Source organism: Aedes albopictus, chromosome 3, assembly GCF_035046485.1.
Source record: "Aedes albopictus strain Foshan chromosome 3, AalbF5, whole genome shotgun sequence".
In the NCBI taxonomy this organism is placed as follows: domain Eukaryota; kingdom Metazoa; phylum Arthropoda; class Insecta; order Diptera; family Culicidae; genus Aedes; species Aedes albopictus.
This window is the reverse complement of record NC_085138.1, coordinates 54,869,466-54,888,985: the sequence shown is the minus strand read 5'-3', so window position 1 is coordinate 54,888,985 and position 19,520 is coordinate 54,869,466. Positions and strand designations below refer to the sequence as shown.

The 19,520-nt window shown below is 41.5% G+C and overlaps 3 protein-coding genes across 3 annotated transcripts in view; 1 reads left to right on the top strand and 2 right to left on the bottom strand.

Annotated features, from left to right (window-relative positions):
* Positions 1 to 19,520, bottom strand: part of LOC109411329 (phospholipid-transporting ATPase ID) — a 421,272-nt gene that overhangs the window by 198,678 nt on the left and 203,074 nt on the right. The gene's annotated exons all lie outside the window — the stretch shown is intronic.
* On the top strand, positions 4,440 to 7,859 carry LOC109408716 (uncharacterized). Its single transcript, XM_062857267.1, has 2 exons — positions 4,440 to 7,539; positions 7,616 to 7,859. Exons 1-2 carry the CDS (start codon positions 6,776 to 6,778, stop codon positions 7,857 to 7,859), a joined length of 1,008 nt encoding a protein of 335 aa, XP_062713251.1. The 5' UTR covers positions 4,440 to 6,775.
* Positions 10,990 to 14,614, bottom strand: LOC115265463 (mutS protein homolog 5). Its single transcript, XM_062859674.1, has 2 exons — positions 11,536 to 14,614; positions 10,990 to 11,468 (listed from the first exon to the last, which is right to left on the bottom strand). Exons 1-2 carry the CDS (start codon positions 13,680 to 13,682, stop codon positions 11,315 to 11,317), a joined length of 2,301 nt encoding a protein of 766 aa, XP_062715658.1. The 5' UTR covers positions 13,683 to 14,614; the 3' UTR covers positions 10,990 to 11,314.

Sequence of the window (19,520 nt, the reverse complement as noted above, 5' to 3'; positions counted from 1 at the left end):
ATTCACCTTCTTCACTGTCATTGTCCATACCACCGCCGCCACAACAGCGCTCCTGTTGTGTAGTAATCACCTGTATCAGTGGTAGTAGGTGCGTCGTCGTCGTCGAAGGCTTCCGGAACCTCTGGCAGGCAGTCAGGCAGTAGTGTGGCGAACGATGAAGTAAAAAACCGACGAAACAATCAATATTTCATTAATTATAGACAGGTGAATCAGTGCCATCGTTGTCGTCGTCGTCGACATAGGCTGCTATTGATTGAAATCATCGTCGCTTTGGAAAACTATGAATGCGACCGTGCGGAAGGTTTCATGTAGATTGTTGGTTGGTTGGTTACTGGTACATATCGCCGGGACAGGCTGGGTCAATGAAAGCTGACATTGAGAAGAGCCTTGATTCATGTGCGACGTCGGGATTTGTCACGGTTAACTGTTACTGTTCTCCCGTTGTTTAATAAAACAGCTGATAAAGTTTTGCGATTTGTTCATTAATAAACGGCAAAAGCCTGAAATCGGTTAAAATGTTCGAACAACATAGCAGCTATTGGTGGAGCTGCCAAAGTATCGACAATGGGCGGAAGGAAATTCAGATGAACTTCAGCGACATCTAACAATCCACTTCGATGTCGACAGCGTTCTCAAAGTGCAAATACTCATGGGCAAGTTGGATGAGGTCTCCCACACTACAGCGAAGCAATGGTAGAAATATTCGCACATGAAGACTACAATGCAGGAGCGTCGTCGATGGAGAAGGAACGTGTAGAGTTCAGTGATCATCACTGCAGTACTGCCAGCTCACGTCATTTTCCATGGACAAGATCAATATATAGAACCCTCAATTCTAGAGCAGCCTTTCCGTACTGATGATGGAGCACCATCGAACACCATCGACCACGTTCGTCTACCGAAGATCAAACTGCAGACGTTCAACGGCGGTATCGACGATTGGCTGAGCTTTTTCGACGATTTCACGACGCTCACCCGCTGGAAGATGGATCTACAGAAAGTGAAGAAATTTCATTATTTGAAGGGTTGTCTACAGGGTGACGAAGATCAACTACTAGATGGCATGGCAGCTGCTGTTTAAGAGTTACAATAACATCAAGTAGCAAAGAAAGCGGCAAGTGAAAGGTATATTCAAATCACTCACACTTTCCAAGGAATCCGGGCCCGTTCTACACGTCCTAGTAGAGAGCTTAGAAGCTTAGAACGAACCGTGCAGAAATTCGATAAGCCGAGCTCATTAAGCCGAACGAAAACAAGAAACTTCTATTGACGAACATTCTTACAGCATCGTTGGACCCGGTCACGAGCACGGAGAAAGGAGCAGGATACCTTGAAGGTTTTATTCGAGTTTCTACGTCGTTGATTCCAGAATTTGAAGAGTCTTGCACCGGAATCCACTGATACTAGGGGTGTCGACCAGCTGAAAACAACAACAGAAATACCGTCAGCAACCGTCCATTAAGGCCAGCTATAGTTTGTAGGAGTGGCGATACGGGTTGTCAAGATGGACGTGTTATAACGGACATGATGATTTGGATGAATCACAAAAGAATGTTGGAGAAAAGTGGAAGAGGGGAGAAAAAAAACGGGAAGGACAGCTGAATTTCGCTGTTTAGGAACAGAACTTAGGCTAAGGAAGTCAGGTCAGGTCCTCTTTACGCTAGTTTGTCTGGCTTGTCCATCGACCGAGTCCATCAGCATACTCAGCCGCCGAAAGATTAGAAGGACCTATGGAAGTCGCCAAGCTACCTCAAAGGGCGCCATCGTCGGAGATCTGGTGGAGGCTGGTGGACAGAAGTGGCCCTAAGTAAAATAAAATCTGGTTCGAGTAGCGGGTAAGAAAGTAGGAAGTATCTATCTGTAGAAGAAGAGCCCGGAAACGTCCGGAATTAATGAGTGTAAAGTGACTTGACATTGTAGGAAGTCTCAGGAACGTTCCACCCTGAAAGCCAGTCGGCGGTTATAAGTTATACAAAACCTATGCATCTTTTCTTTCAGGGTAATGAATTCCAACGGATTGCAGTATAGGACAGGAATGTTCTTTTGAAATTCCATGGCCTGTGTCAGAACTGTTTCGGGGTGAGACTCCGGGCTAAGAAAAGCCATTCAAAATACGGCAGTCAAAACTGTATACTGTTTGTATACTCTGGACTGTGTCAAGGAGGAGAAGGTTCCGTCAGCTGTAACGTTTCCACGTTAGACAACTACGAATTTCCTCTCACTCGATTTTGGACCTGTGAAGAAGTTGGGAATGGATGGACAAGGTTTGTTCACTAAAGGAGGCAGTTACCTGAAATGGTTCTCCAGTTCGCTTTACCTAGGACGGAAGATGCTGTGGTACGGTTAGGTGAATTGCGGAAATTATCATTCCGACGCCTCCGATGAACTCAAAGAAGACACACTCGAGACTCATCGCATCGAGAATAATACATATGTTGCGTTGATGACGGAATATATCGTACTGAGCCACGACTACATCCCACGATGAAGGAAGATTCGGCTAGCCTTCTACACTTCGTGCAAAACGGCTACAGGAGCCTCGCTAAATGACCTTCTTCGGTCCACTGTTCTCCGTTATCGGAGAAATGTCATGTTGGTGTCAGAAGCGAAGACAATGTTTCGCCAAATCATTAGTTCTAAAGATTGTCCGATGCAGTGTATTATAGTTTAGTCTAGTCTAGTCTAGTCTACACAGTACTCATACACAGCCAATCATTGAAAGAATCCTGGAAAATGAGGGAAACGACTAATTCGATAATTTTTCTTGTCATTATTAATGATTGCAGTACATCGGAGATGCATTACAACCATTAAAGCGGCCAGGCCTACTGTGCAGCGTTTTTAATTCAGCGATTAAAACAATGAGTGGGGACATCTCGTACCAACCGCTCAGTTTATTGAAAAGTAAAATACGGTGAAAATCGGTGGGGGTGACGATGCAAAGAAGGTTAATGTCACCCCTTGGTCCTTGGTGCTTCCTGGGATGGGACACAGGTATTTAGTCCGTGTCCTGGCCCTAATGCCTAGGCTTAAGCGCCATTGCTCGCTCAGATCGTCCGATGCAGTGTATTATTTGCAGAAACTCGCCATTGGAAGACGTTGATACGTGTGTGCTGAACACCGTGGTGTATGGGCCAACTCCAGTGGACGACGTCGTTACGAGTGCATACGATGCGGAAACCACGACGGATTTGCAAAGGTCGCTAAATACGAGGATGCCAGGAAGAGTTTTTCAAATACGGAAATGAGCGTCCCGTCAGCACTAGCTAGAGCTTCCCGCTCTGGCACAATCCTCACCAAGCGTGGGGACATCGAATCGAGTGTTGCCCAACTATTAAGAAAGTAGTTAACATTGAAACCCGCTGCTTTTCCGATGTCTCGAAGTTTACGGAGCATATCTGTACATCAGGAGTATAGAGGCAGAATGCAGAGTAAAGGTACGACTTCTCAGTCTTCAGAATCTAGGATTGCTCCATTAAAAGCTCCCTGGATTAGAGCTTTGCAAAGCGGTATTGGATGCACAACTATGCGTGGTTCAATTAGAATTGCAGCAACATTTTATTTCTGCAAAGATTCCTCGTGTGCCTTTCAATTGATTCAGCTGCGATAAAATCTGCATGATTACAGAAAAATCTGTATCCCTGTGGCATCCCTGGATAAATCCTCTTTTCTGTCGAAAGATCAACTGCTTAAGCTTGGAGGACGAGTAATATACTCCTTGGAATCATTTTTTGGTATAGTTGTAATTGGTGTTTATTAGTGATATTGAAAGTCATTTAAAAAAACCATTTGAGTGGCAGATCTGTTCTCTAAGAGAACTTCATAGCGCCGATCTAGGTATCGTAGTATTCAGCAACGTATTTGACCAGATCATCCTGTTCGCTGTGCTCAAAGAACATTTTCTGTGCATCGACGCTTCCAAATAAAGTTAACAGTGATCAAAACCAAAGTAAGAGTCCTTAAAATCAGAAAAGGCATATCCTGCCATTCTATCGGCGAAACGTCCGTTCGCTCGACTTTGACGACTTCTTCAGCATACCAACAATGCTTGCTTTATGCGGGAGAACAGCTAATGCTGACCGTCGTGAAGCTCCTTTAGGAGGAAGGACTGTCGTTCGGAAAATCGTAAATAAATGCTCTCGCTGTATATATACATTTACGTGCTCTCTGCGCTCCATGCTTTCTTGTGTCAACGGGATCAACTGCAAACGCAAACTTTGCATGGTTGTTGCCAGACATTGTTGTAACAATCTCGTATCCTTCCGGCTTTGGACACCTTTTGGTTGCTGGGTTCGCCGTAGAGTGCAGCGAGCTCGTGGTTCATCCATTATAATTTCTTCTGGAGTCCGTAGTAGTCACTACTTCCACTGATGGTGCGCCTTCGCAGAAGTTTATGACTCACATTGTTGTCAGCCTTAAGGACAGACTTGTTAGAATCCCAAAATGGCCACCACAATGCACAATGGTCCCAGGTCCGAATCTAGCTAGACAAAATTATTTACGGCGAAACTATTGATTTTAGCTATATGGTGTCTTTGGGAAAGTTTTTCCAAAATTTGTGTCCAATTTAGTCAATAAATTGAAATTAGGGTGGTCCAAATGGTTTGAAAGATTTGTATATCAACTTTTTTGTTTTTCCAAATACACCTATACAATGTTCTACAAAGTTTTAGAACAATAATTTTGGAGCAACTTTGCCGAAGAAACCAACCTCCTAACTATTACGGTTGACGAGTTATGATTTTTTGAAGCTTAGATGTTAGGGTGGACCTTAAAAAAATCAGTTTTTTGCTTATAACTTTTCATAGGGACATTTCTCGCAAAAACGTTGTTCCGAGCACTTTTAGATCTTTTGATTTTACACTTTTTCTCCGAAGAGGGCAATGTTATATCTCTTGAAATAAGAAAGTTATGCAAGATTTTCTCTTAAAAAATCGCTTTTCTTACATGTAAATATTTCAGAATGGCGCAAACCGATTTTCAATCTTTTAAATCCATTCAAAAGATCTCACTTTCATTGTTCGATGGTGAAAAAATAAAAGAAGTGTTTTTTGTTTAAAGCGCTTAATTAATTTTTGAAAATATGTCATTTTTCATCAAAAAATGGCCATAACTTCAAGAATATACAAAATACAGGTATGATGTCTTCGGCAAAAAGGTGCGCAATTGAATGCTTTAAAAATATCTAGAACAAAGTTTTTTTGAAGAATCAACACATAAAAACATATTTTAAAAAAATTGGATTTTTAACTAAAAAATAAACACTATCAACGTTTCAAAGAACCTTCTGTCAATACTACCCTAATGAAAGGTTCCATACTTGTCTCTATATGTTGAATTTCTAAAAACAGTCAACCTCAACAATGTACGAATTACGGGTATGATGTCTTCGGCAAAAACGTGCGCAATTGAATGCTTTAAAAATATCTAGAACAAAGTTTTTTTTTTAAACCAACACATAAAAATATATTTGAGAAAACAATGTTTGAGTGACAATGTAACCCGATTAGAAAAAGAATGCTGATCAAAGTAGCCTAGATCAAAGTAGACTAGATCAAAGTAGCCTAGTTCAAAGAAGCCTAGTCAGCAGAGCATGATTTTCTGCATGCATGCTGTTGAATTTTGGTTAGTGCGTTATCGTTCCACAGAAAAAAGCAAGATGTCAGTTGGTAAGTTACAGAATTTCTCAACTTTTGAAGTAGATTCCCTAACTAAATTTTCCACCAGGTCTTAAAGTCGCCTTCCATGAATTGGCTGAACAATTCATTACCGATAGTTCTACAACATCTTTGTGTCAGTACGTTATTGACAAGTTCCAGGGCAAAACAATTGATACTGCAGAACTTCAAAAGAAAATTAGCTTTTTCGCACTCAAATTCACAACAGCATGGAAAAAGAGCAACCGGAAAAGAGACCGTTTCTTTGAGCGCAACAAAATTTGGTTGAGTGGGTTTGAAACTTTCAAAGAACTTCCGATGTCGAACACCAAGAGAGGGCGTCCGCGTAAATCATTTGAAACCTCAAGCACAAAATCGAAGCAGCGAAAAGTTCATGATATCAGCGTCGAAGTTCCGTATCAGGAGTTGATGTTTGCAGCGGCAACAAGAGCCACAAGTTCCGGACATAGAGATGCGGCAAAGATCATCAAAAATATTTCTGAATTTCCAGAAACCGCCACTAGCTTGAAGCAATCTATGAAGTCTAGTGATGCCGGAGTGGAGCAGTATTCACCGACTGAAGCTTTGGCATTCATTTGTAAGAACGGATTTTCCAAGAGTCAATACAATGACATTCGTGCATCGGATTTGAAGAAAGGGTGTGATTTGTATCCGTCCTACAATCGGGTTTTGGAGGAAAAGAAGCTGACGTATCCTGAAGGTAATTTCTATTTCATTAGATAGGGCCCATTCATACACTATAAAGGCATCACAAAACATCTTTTCTATTATCTAACATGATCGAAATGAATCTATGTTGCTTATGGACAGATAATTATGGGAATGCAAAAATATTCATGAGATATTCATAATTTTCAGGTATTACGATAAAACCATCAGCAGCCGAAGTTCCCCTCCAATCCCTAGTTGACCACACAAACAAACGCTTAATAGAAAGCCATAGAAGTATTCTTGCTGGTTCGGCTTGTAATACGTTTGAGATTAACTATAAGTGGGGCTGCGATGGCAGTAGCAATCACTCTCGCTATAAGCAAAACTTTGTTGAAACGGATGAAGACGGTGAATTACGAGAGTACAATGATTCACACATATTTTCGATGGCTCTTGTTCCTCTTCAATTAATTGGAAGAATCTCAGAGCACGAACGAGATATTTTTTGGAAAAATGATCTACCTTCTTCCGTTTCGTTGTGCAGACCGATCAAGCTAATTTTTTTGAAGGAATCTGCTCAGCTAACGCGAAATGAAGTTGAGAAAGTGCGAGATCAAATAAAAAATCTGAGGCCAACTGAAATTCTTCAAGACGGTCGGACAATTACTGTATATTCTTCGTTAATTCTAAGTATGATGGATACTAAGGTAGTAAACGACCTCACAGAAACAAACTCGCAATCCTGCTCATTTTGTGGGAAAAGCGGAAAGAATCTGAATGACGCAACCAACGATCTGAACGAGACCAACGCTGAAAAGTTCTCTCGTGGATTCTCCCCTCTCCATTGCTATATTCGGACAATGGAACTGTTTCTTAAGGTAGCATATCGACTAAAAATGGAAAAACCGACATGGCGCGTAGCGAAGTCTAACGAAGCTGTCCGTCAACGAGAAGCCACCATTCGAGCCGAAATAAAACGAAGACTAGGGCTCAGAATTAGCGAACCGTTACCGAGCGGTGGCAACAGCAATGATGGTAATACCTCACGAACGTTCTTCAAAGAATGGCGTACAATCTGCGAAATTACGGGGTTGAATGAAGATCTACTGGAGAGAATGTACATCATTCTAGTTATTATCAACTGTAAGAGTGATATCAACGTGGAAGTATTCCAAAACTACTTGGAAACGACTAGGAAACTTTATATCAGGTAAGATGTAGTTTGACATATAATAATAATAAAACTAATAATAATGGAATTGGATAATAATAATAATTTATTCTAGCCTATATGGTTGGTATCCGCTGTCTCCAACTCTCCACAAAATTTTGGTCCACGGCGGTGCCATCGCGAAGCACAGTACTGTTCCTGTTGGAATGTTGAGCGAGGAAGCACTGGAGACCCGGAACAAGTCTATCAGAAAGTTCCGAGAATTCCACTCCAGGAAATTCAGCAGAACGGCAAACATCGAAGACGTCTTCCAACGTTTGCTTCTAACATCCGATCCAGTGATTTCCAGTGATGAATAGGAAAAGCAGCGATTCTCCTTTAAACTCTCTTCCAGCCAAAGCTCAAGAACTTGTTATTTTGAATTGAATTGAAAAGATATGTAGTTTTAATTTTTATTTGTTCTAAGCTCAATAAACCAAAATATTAAGTATATACATACTAGTCGATTGTTTTAAGAAATCCAACATAGAGAGAAAAGTATGGAACCTTTCATTAGGGTAGCATTGACAGAAGGTTCTTTGAAACGTTGATAGTGTTTATTTTTTAGTTAAAAATCCAATTTTTTTAAAATATGTTTTTATGTGTTGATTCTTCAAAAAAACTTAGTTCTAGACAATTTTAAAGCATTCAATTTCGCACCTTTTTGCCGAAGACATCATACACACTTATTTCAGATTGCCGGGATATCAGCATTTTTTCAAACTTTTGCCGAGATTCGCACAGCCGAGCAATCAGCAAACAATCATTTTGCCGGGATCTCGGCAATTTTGACAGTTCATTGCTGATAGTCGGCAATCGTTTTGCTGAGAATCAGATAACAATCGTCACTTTTTGCTGAGATACCAGATAAAGATTTTGCTGAGCAGACGGCTGTGCGCGATTTTGCCGAGCCCGCGAATCTGTTGAGTGTGTACCTGTATTTTGTATATTCTTGAAGTTATGGCCATTTTTTGATGAAAAATGACATATTTTCAAAAATTAATTAAGCGCTTTAAACAAAAAACACTTCTTTTATTTTTTCACCATCGAACAATGAAAGTGAGATCTTTTGAATGGATTTAAAAGATTGAAAATCGGTTTGCGCCATTCTGAAATATTTACATGTAAGAAAAGCGATTTTTTAAGAGAAAATCTTGCATAACTTTCTTATTTCAAGAGATATAACATTGCCCTCTTCGGAGAAAAAGTGTAAAATCAAAAGATCTAAAAGTGCTCGGAACAACGTTTTTGCGAGAAATGTCCCTATGAAAAGTTATAAGCAAAAAACTGATTTTTTAAAGGTCCACCCTAACATCCAAGCTTCAAAAAATCATAACTCGTCAACCGTAATAGTTAGGAGGTTGGTTTCTTCGGAAAAGTTGCTCCAAATTAATAGTTCTAAAACTTTGTAGAACATTGTATAGGTGTATTTGGAAAAACAAAAAAGTTGATATACAAATCTTTTAAACCATTTGGACCACCCTAATTTCAATTTATTGACTAAATAGGACACAAATTTTGGAAAAACTTTCCCAAAGACACCATATAGCTAAAATCAATAGTTTCGCCGTAAATAATTTTGTCTAGCTAGATTCGGACCTGGGACCATTGTGCAATGGCCGACTTTGGAACCTACTCACGATTTGGAGCGTACAAATCTCTTCGTAACTAAAACCAGCGCACCTGATCTTCTTATTTTAGACTTATTACAAGTGAGCAAGAACAGAATTATTAATTAAGATTTGTGCGTCTGAAGTTCTGATGCACTTTTGAAGCGGGATTTCAAGACGTTTCGAGGTAGACAAATTCCACCATCACCTCAAAGGTGTGCCCTATACCCGAGCAAAGGCGGATAATAAAATGATAACAAGTTCTGTTCCCTGGTTATCATTCGTTTGATAATTGAGTTTATCATTTAGGTTGAACTAAGAGCCAACATAAAAAAATGATAACTAAAATTTACCCCTCGAAAACCAAAATAATAAGAAGTTAAGTTATCATTGAGTTCAATCTGATAACTAATTGTGTTATACAATATGTTGTGCAACATTACATTACATGAAAAAATACAGATGATTGATAACTGGTTTTGTTATCAATTAGTTATCATTTAGGGCTACTTTATCGACCAAAAATAGCAAAAATCTACTTTACCGACATCGTTAGCAATTGAAAAAAGTTTCTTATGATTTACAACTCATGTTTTCAACTATTGCGCCCGGCGGGTCTCGAACTCCTAGCGGTGATTTCGCGTGCGTGTGATGCGACCATGCCTAGGCAGGTCCACCCTAGAAATGGGAGACCACTTTCATACTGGTGGACTCAAGTGATTGCGATCCTGTGATGTGCCTGCCTACGGGTCATGAGGCGGATGCAGCGAGCGCGTATTGATGAGGAGCGAAATGAGTGACAGGTGGCGTTCGCCACTGCCAAGGTCGCGCTAAAGATTGATATATGGGAAAGCAGAAAGGCCTGCTTTGAGGGTCTCTGTCAGAGTGCCAATACGAATCCGTGGGGTGATTCTTACAGGATCGTTATGGCCAAGTCAATAGGTGTGATGGCTCTTATAGAGTAGTCTCCAGAGATGATTTTTCCGCGTCATAATCATAGTCATTGGCCTTCTTTCGTAGTACCACTTGGGATTGGGGCTGGCTGTAATGGAAAGGTCATCGATGAGGCCTTAAAAGTAGCTATAGCAGAGGCACCGGGATGTTCAGATGTGCTGTGCAGAAATCCCTGAACGAGGGGGTCTTCCTAGAATTTTGGAAGCGGCAGAGCCTGGTCCTATTGCCAAAGGCGGGGAAACCATCCTGAGTCCCGTTGGTACATAGACCTGTTGAGGCATACTGAAGGCGTAAATGGTCTTTCGAGTAGCCAGTACAGCTTCCGGGAGGGAAGATCGACCGTAGACGCTATCATACCGGTTACAGAAACCGCCGAGATAGCGCTCCAGCGTAAGCGAAGGAGGAATCGCTACTGTGCAGTAGTGACTCTGAATGTAAGGAACGCGTTCAATAGCGCCAGTTGACCGGCTATTGCCGATACGCTCATGCGTCGGGGATACCCGAGTATTTATACAAGATTCTCGGAAGTTACTTCCAAAATGGACTACTAGTTTACGACACAGAGGTGGATCGTAACTGCTTTCACATAACCCCAAGAGTCCCGCAAGTTTCCATCCTGGGTCCGGTGCTATGGAATATCATGTACCACGTGGATCCACAGGTTGATTCAGAATTTTAATCATACGAATAAACCGGCTTCAAGCTACATTTTTCTGCTCAACTTTTTCATTTTTTTCCCTTGACATCCTGTACATAGCGATAACTGCGACACAGGGATTACTGTGTGCACGTACACCTACAACGACGTCATTTGGAAGTGCAAAGAGACTACCATCATCCTTGTTTGCCTTGCCCATCCGTTCATCCGCTGCAAGGACACCCCGCGCGAGAAAAGGTCGCGAGAACTAGATAAATGATGTTCTCACGGTCCTGGGGCTTCAAAAGACCAACCACCGAACCGAACACCGTGGGAGTGTGTGATTAGAACCATTAATAAACCAGACAGTAATCAAACCGTTCGCCAGTCATCATCGCCGCCGCGTGTCGGTAATGAAAGATAAATAAGTCAATAAATGAGTAAGTTGGTATGTATTTGGTCCCGTGAAAAGTCATTCGTCTACCCCGCAGTGTTGCACCGTCGCCTACGTCGTCTTCGGGCAGTTAGCCGAGATTTATTCACAGTTTGGTACCTGTGATATGAGGGATGACCTTCATCGTTGAAAGCCGCCGGCAACGGGTTGCGTGATGGGCATAGATAGGTACAGTTGAGCGACCATGGCTGGATCAACGGGTTCGTTGCCGAGGAATTTCTTCGTCAGGGTTAGGGTCAGCGATTGAATGACAGAAGCGATGAGCTCTTGATGGCTGGAAATAGATTTTTACGGGGGTAATTTTGGGTTTTTGGTAATGTTTGGTAAAGAAGCAAGCTTACTGTTCATTGGGGTCAGCTGAAGACTCGCCCTGACTGGTGGCATCTTCAGGATTAGCGGAATAGATTTTAAGGTACCGGTAGTCCTGAAGGTAGTTGACAATGGCCGTGAACTGAGTAGCTACGATCGTGATGGGAACATCGGCATCTTTTTGAAGCAGATGCTCGATGCTGGAGATTAAGAGGGATTTCCCTTCGGAGAAAGTCGTCCCTTTCCCGAATTCGTCGATGAGGATCATTGAACGAGAGGTGGTATTGGAGAGAATGTTGGACATTTGATACAGCTCACCCATGAAGGAAGATTTTCCGCTGAAAACCGATTCTGGAAAGTCCAGCCGCGAGTACATTGAATCCAGCAATCCTATGATTGCTGCTTGCGCAGGCACGAACGATCCAATATGCGCTAGATAGCAGATTAACGCTATCTCTTTGAGGTAGACTGTTTTCCCTGAAGCTTCAGCGGATGCAAGAATCTTGACAACGCATCCACTGTTGGTGCTGAGATCAGTATCGTTCGGATGGTACGGTTTGTAGAGCTCAAGCAGCGGATGTCTACCTTGTTTGATCTGGAGAACTTTACTGTCACACAACACGGGGCGTGAGAACTCTTGTGTTTCCGCAACCGAGCCGAAAGCCAACAACACATCTAGCTTGGCAATTACGTGAAAGATGTCCAACAACTCGGGAATTACTCGATCGATGTACGCGACCAATTTCTCAAGGATCACCTGTTCATGGTCGCTTATGGAAGCTAACAAACCGCCAAACTTCGCATTGAGCAATCTGCACAGGTCGTTCTGAAAGTAAACCGTGGTGTCGGATTGATAAACAACGTTCATCGTAGTGTTATCTATGGTGGATATGTTTTGCAAATCATTGGTTAGTGTCGTGCTGAATACGAATCCATAGCCAGGAAGAAATGTGACGAACACGTCATCCGCATCGATTGGAAGATTTTCGATCTCCAGTCGAGACGTCTCCAGTAATGCAGTTTGCGTTTCGTCCAGTTGGGCTCTCAGGCCATCCAGTTCTCGGTTAATTCCAGGTTTGACGGTAAATTTATTATCGCGCTCTCCGCGTTCCAAGTCTAGAACCTCATCGAGAGTAAAAAGTAATTGCTTTAGAGTATTTTTTGGTTGAGAAACGAATTCTGCCAGAAGCGCTATTGAAGTTCTGTCGTTGGAAGGTTCTCTTACTGTTGCGCAGAGTTTGCATAGAAGGTACGCGTAGTAGATGTTCTTCTTCAGTGATTTCCACTCGTTATTCTTTGCTCTTTTCAAAGTAACTTTCTTATACAACGGCTGAATTCTGCTCAAGTTTGAAATGTGATCTTTCATTACACTTACGAACCTTAAGTTTTTTGGGTCAATCAACCACTCGACCGCATCAAGACGTTCATTAAGCTCCGCCATGTCCCGGATTGGTTTTTGCATTATGTTGTTCAGCTCTATTCTTCCAATGCTGGATGAGCATCTGTTGAACAGATTGTATAATGAACAACAGCCTGTCTCCATCTTCCGTTTGAAACCGGAGGGATGGAGTCGTGAGTCAAAAATTTGCAATGCAAGATAGGTCAGTTCGTCAATGACCAACAGGGTATCCGGGGACAAAACGTTGATTTTCGACACCATTAATTCTTCATTGTCCGACGCCAGACCATCCAACAGCTTCAAAAGACATCCAACAGAATGTATCAATAAATCCTGACTGAAGGGGAGAACACTTTCCATGTAGAGTCGGCGTTCGGGCTCCGTCGCTTGCTGCGGAACTCCGGGCAAGTTCATGGCCATTACTTTAACCACACTTGCCTTGATTGCTTTTGGTCCAAAGTCACAATAACGAGCCTTCTCTTCGCAAGTAATTTTGCCCGAACTAATGTGCTGCAGCTCTGCACCTTCTGGAAGACTCAACAGCTCAGGAACATCTTCCAAAAATTTCCTCGATCCCGATACCAAATAAAACAAAGGCTTATACTGTCGCACCAGGTTTCCAATCAACGCATATTGAGGCCTTTGATCTGCTGCTTGCTGAATCGCATAGATCTCCAATTGGTCAACGTCGTAGTAGGAAGCTGCTACATTTCCGGAACTCCAGCATAGCGAAAGGATCTTGTTCGCTTGACTAGAGCCATTCGATTCCACTTCATCCATTATGATCGTGATAAACGACAACCTACGTGGGAGAAACAGAGAGAGAGGTAGGCACAAAACTTGTAAACTTCAAAAAACAGGTTTCGCCCGACCCTAGGTAAATACGCAGCAAAACTAAGTCACTTGGGGTTGTACGCTCAAATAAACGGCGTGCGACCCTGAACTTCGGGATTTTTTATTCCAAACCTGAAACTCAACAGTCGACTAGGAGGTACGGCTCGAATGAGGCACGATCGCCAACGACTGCTCAATCATGTGGTGTTATGACTATGCGGTGGAGCTGCGTTGCGCATTTAGATTTCCCTCGCTCTATTTCACCAAAACAAACTCAACGACGACGGGCTTTGTGGGAACAAATCGATTTCATGCGTTATGAAACTAATGCACACCGACAAACTACGATATAGGAATAAAGGCTGCTAATCCACTCGAAGTGATTTAATCTCGTGCTTTTAACTGTTTACACGTCGGTGAATCTAATTGAGTTTAGTTATTAAACCGAGTGGAATACAGTCGATGCTAATTGTTCGTACAAGGCGCGCCAGATTGTTCGCCTCGGGGATGAAAGGGATAAATTGAGTTCAAAAACGACTCCGTTTGTCACGACCGGACCGGAATGATCTTGAGAGAACATTCCTAGGATGACCTCAGCGCGAAGTGACCGTTGCTGATCGCGTTTATTGTTGAAGTTTGCCGACGTACGATCACCGTGGACGACGATGGTGTTGTCACGCTACGCATTTAGTGTGGCCTTATGTAATGAACGTACTTGACCGAGCCGGCTGCCAATTGTAGGCTCGCCGACCACCAGCAGTCAGCTAGTCTGTGACTTCGCTGACTCATGCTGGATTTGTTTAGATGCGTTTGGCTTGGATTCCGGATGTGTTTCTTGTGGATACTCATGACTTTATATGATTGATGACATCGTAAAATTGTTAATGTAATTTAGAACGCTTGAGTTTAGATGCTACAGAGATATACTACACTACTGACTTTTTAAGGCATGTTCTTCAACATGTTCTAGACAGAACCTTTTGCTCTCGAATAGCTAATATCACTGTATTCTGTTGTTCGATATATTCTGAAAGTTTATTTTATTAACAGATGATCACTGCCCCTATTCGCATAACAGTCCCATGTTTGCTGGGGTTCCTATTCACATGGGACTGTTGTGCGAATATGGGCAGATCATTAAATGTTGTAAATCTGAATGACTTTATTTCAAGCTGTCATATTGGTAGATAATAGGTATATATCATAGACCATCATTGCTCAAAACAATCCTGTTATATGAGTCTGCATGTTTTACTTCTTAGTTTAGAAACATCCTAATTATGTAGATGTACTTCATTCCTAGGAGATTTTGAGGAATAGATTGTTCTATGAGTCTGTTGGCTACAAAGTTACTTTACTCTAACGCCGAGTGTATAGTAGGTCTTCGGCGACGTGACGCCAGAACGTTCGAGGCCACCCACGAAGTCGCCGACTTCTACCGGTTCCTTGCTGAATATTTTTTCGCTATTTTTTCTTACAAAATTCGCACTACGTGCCCAGCCCACTGAAGTCTGCCGTATTTTATACGTTTCACAACATTCGCATGTTTGTACACTTGGTATAACTCGTGATTCATGTGTCTGCGCCACACTCCATTTTCTTGTTTCTCTTTGAATTGTCCGCAGCATTTTGCGATTAAAAACTCCGAAAGCTTTTTGGTTTACCTCCTTTAATGTCCACGCCTCGTGGCCGTAGAGGACAACCGGAAAAATCAGCGTCTTATATAGAGCGAATTTCGTTTGAGTTTGCAAGTTACGGGACATATGCTGGTAACGCAATCCGTAAAAGGCCCTATTCGTAGCTGCAATACGCCTTTTCACTTCGCGGGAAACGCCATTGTCACATGTTACAAGGGTCCTAAAACAAATAAATACTTCAACAACCGGGGAAGTTTTTCGGCTTCATCAAACGCAATCAAACGACTAAATATCGTTCTTCATCCGACGTTTCGGTGTTTATTACACCTTCTTCAGGGTGTAATAAACACCGAAACGTTGGATGAAGAACGATATTTAGTCGTTTGATTGCGTTTGATGACTGCGAAGCTGAAAAACTTCCCCGGCTATAAAGAATTTTCAGTCGATAGCGCTCTATGATACTTCAACAACTTCAAACACATTCCCATCAATCACTACCTCAGCACTAACACCCCTAGACCTGCCTCTGTCTCTACCCGCTATCATGTACTTCGTCTTGGTAGAGTTAATCGTCAAGCCTATCCTCGCTGTATCTCTCTCTCTTAAGAGGAGCTTAAACTTCCTCCACTGCCCTACGATTGATTGCGTTGCGATATCAATAACGTCCGCAAAGCCGAGGAGCATGTGTTACCGTGTGATGATAGTGCCATTCCTCTGCACGCCAGCCCTCCTAATCGCTCTTTCGAGTGCAATGTTGAACAGCAAATCTGAAAGAGCAACACCCTGCTTTAATCAATCCAAGCATGCAAGGTCACAATCGAGCTAGACACTTCGTCTGTGATCCGAATGCTTGACTTCTATCCATCCAGCGTAGCGCAGGTTAAAGATTTGATCCGTTGTTGATCGGCCCTCACGAAAATCAGCCTAGTATTTGCCGACGCAGGACTCCTCAAGAGGTCTCAGTGTGTTGAACAGGACACGCGACAGTATGCCGAATTTAAAAGGGTAATTCCTCTGTAATTGGCACACTCTAGTCTGTGCTCTTTCGTGTAGATTGGAAATATGGGGCCATGAGTCTGCATACACACACTGGGCAATAACATACTACAGAGACCTTGTACCGCTTTTCGAACCCTCTAAGCAGAATACCCTCTTTGAATGAGTGTTATCAGTTATTGTACCTTGAAGGAGGGTGGAATTAAAAGGTACAATAACTGATAACACTCATTCGAATACTATAAGAGAATTTACTGGCAACGCTTAGTTCAAGATATTTTTAAAAGGTTTGGTAGATCCAATAATACAATTTATTCCAGTAAGTTTGAATGGATATTGTGGTACACAGAAAGTCTCGCTTGAAGACATTCTACATGGAATTTGTGGGAAATCTTTAAACACGTTTTGAGAAATGTCTGGGGTAAGCCTTTGAAGAATTCCGGAATAAATCTTTGAGGAAATTTTTGATGAAATTTTAAAAATTTTTTTGAAGGAAACCTTGAAAAAACTAGTAGAGAAATATTAAAAAAATATCTTGAGAACTTTCCAAGGGAATCATTGGAGGGATTTCTTAAGTAATCCTTGTTGAAATCTCTTGAGAGAAGCCTTGAAGGACTTTCTGGAGCAAAACTGGAAAACATTAATTCTGCAATCCTTATAATTTTTCTAAAGAAAACTTGGAGCAAATAGTTAAAAAAATCTTTAGAGAAAAGAATCCAAGAGGAAATTCCTGAAAGAATCCTTGGAGGAACCCCTAAAAGAATACATGGAGTAATAACTGGAGGAATTTATGGAAAAATTTCTGAAGGAATTTCTGGACGGGGTTCCTAATGGAATCCTAATTGGAGGAAACTTTGGAATAGTTTCTGACAAAATCGTTGAAGACGTCATCGAAGCAAACACTGAAGGTATTCCTAAAGCAATTTTAAAAAGGAATTCCTGGAAGAATACAAATTTTTGTAGGAGTTATTGAAAGTTGACTAAAGGAAGTTCGCGAAGGAATCATTGCATGAAATCCTAAATAAATTTTTGGAGATTTCTTCAGAAGAATAAGGACATCCCTTAAGCCTCGAGCAATTGCGCTGTTGTATTTTGTACAACACGCTGAAATAAAATCTCGTCTTCGTGCTCAGCATTAGCGTGGTGCTGGCGGTAGTGGCCAACAGCGTGTGTGACGGAAGGTTAAGGAGACCTTGAAAGAATCATCGAAAAAACTCTTGAAGGAATCCTTGGTAAAACTTCTGTGTTAATGCTTAGAGAAATACTTGATTTCATTTTGAAAGAATTTTTTGAAGAAATTTCTCGAGGAATTTCCGTAAAACTGCTTCGAGGAAATCTATAAGAGGTTCCTAAACAAGTTCTCCAAGGTCCATTTAGAAAATTTTATAAGAATCTTTGAAGGAATTTCGGAATGAATTTTTGGTGGGATACTTTGAGAAATCACTGAAATCCTTGAATTTATTAAAAATCTTGGGATGAATTTCCAGAAAATCTTTGCAGAGATCGCTACATGAAGCCTAGGAGAAATTAGTGCGGAAAGCATTTCAGAAGTTTCTAAGCGAATCATAGGCGCCAACTTGTGACGTAGTTGGGGGGGCGAAGCTCTCCAAAATTGAACAATATTCAACTTTTTTCAGCTTAATGCACTAGTTCTCACGTGAATATGCTTAAACAAGATGAATTGCGTCGATAGTTTTCGCATTTCATTGATTTTGAGAGGCTTCGCCCCCCCCAACTACGTCACAAGTTGGCGCGTATGAAGCGAATTCTTGGAAACATTTTCGAAGAAATTTTTGGGAAAATATTTGATTCAATACATGGAGAAATATGTCAAAGGATTCATGGAGAAATACTCAAAGAATTCTTGAATAAATCGCTTGGAGAGATGTTTGAAAATATTTCTGAAAGAGTAATTGCAATTTTACCGGAAGAAATCTTTGGAGGATTCCCTGATTAATTCCCTGCAGGTATTTGTTAGGAATTTCTTGCAGGAATCTCTGGAGGAATCATGAAGAAGTAAATTTCCGTAAAATAGCTTGGAGGAATTTCTGGACGAAAACCTTAAGGAATACAAAGAATAATTTTTGACGAATCCTTGAAGGTATATCTGAAGGACTGATTGAAGAAATTCTTCGAAGCAATTCCAGAGGAACCTCGTGAAAGAATTCTTTAAAAAATCTTGGCAGGAATTTGTAAAGCAAACATTGGAAAAATTCCTGAAGGACTCTTTGGGATAATCGGAATAATACATTGAGGAGTTTATGAAAGTTTTTGTTTCATAGAATTTTTGTATGCAATTCTTTAGTATGTAGATGCGCCAGAGATCTTCCTGGACAAACCATTAGAAGACTTCCTCGTAAAAAATCCGGATGCAATTCTTTGGTATGTAGTTTCGTCAGAGAACTTCCTGAATAAACCATTGGGAGACTTCCTCGTAAAAAATCTTGACACAATTGGCTTCTTTAGCGGTGTTTAGATAATTCCACATTCTGAATCTGCATGCCAAACTGTGCCGAAATCCAAATTTTCATGAATTTTGGTGCCGGAGAACCTATTGAAAAGTGGTGAGTTCAATGATTTTTCAAGGGTCTCTCTTGAATAAAGATCATCTAATCCATGAGAGCTACTAGTTGTATCTGATTACGAATAAGGTGCATACTCACACAGACTCTGGCATCTATATTCTACCGAGCGGTGCGTTCTATGCAAGCCCGTGCACAAGGGCGTCTTAACACGCCTCGAAACGCCGCTAATTCGTGAAATTCGTGAAATTCAGCTGAGAGCCGATGAATCCCTCTAAAATACTTATAAAGCATCCTGAAACGCCCTGAAACGCTTTGCAGCGCTTCTGAAACCCCCATGAAACCTCTGTGAAACTAGCCAGAGAACCTTCGAACCCCCCTAAAACACCTATCAAACGTCCTAAAACGTCCCGAAACACATTGAATCGCTTGGAGACCTCTCCGAAATAATCGTAAAGCTCATCTGAGAGCTCATAAAGGCCCCTAAAATGCCTCTTAAACCTTCTGAAACACTTTCAAACGCATGGAAACGTCTTGAAAGCCTCTGAAACCCCCGTGGAGTTCACCTGAGAGCATATGAGGCTCCCTAAAAGTCATCTTTCCAGATCTCATTTGTTCAACAAAATCAT

Excerpts from the sequence above, each read along its gene's own strand:
- LOC109408716 (XM_062857267.1), top strand. The coding sequence starts at position 6,776 with ATGGCTCTTGTTCCTCTTCAATTAATTGGAAGAATCTCAGAGCACGAA. Across the intron at positions 7,540-7,615 it reads ACTAGGAAACTTTATATCAG|CCTATATGGTTGGTATCCGC; the intron begins GTAAGATGTAGT and ends AATTTATTCTAG.
- LOC115265463 (XM_062859674.1), bottom strand. The coding sequence starts at position 13,682 with ATGGATGAAGTGGAATCGAATGGCTCTAGTCAAGCGAACAAGATCCTT. Across the intron at positions 11,469-11,535 it reads TCAGCTGACCCCAATGAACA|CCATCAAGAGCTCATCGCTT; the intron begins GTAAGCTTGCTT and ends ATCTATTTCCAG.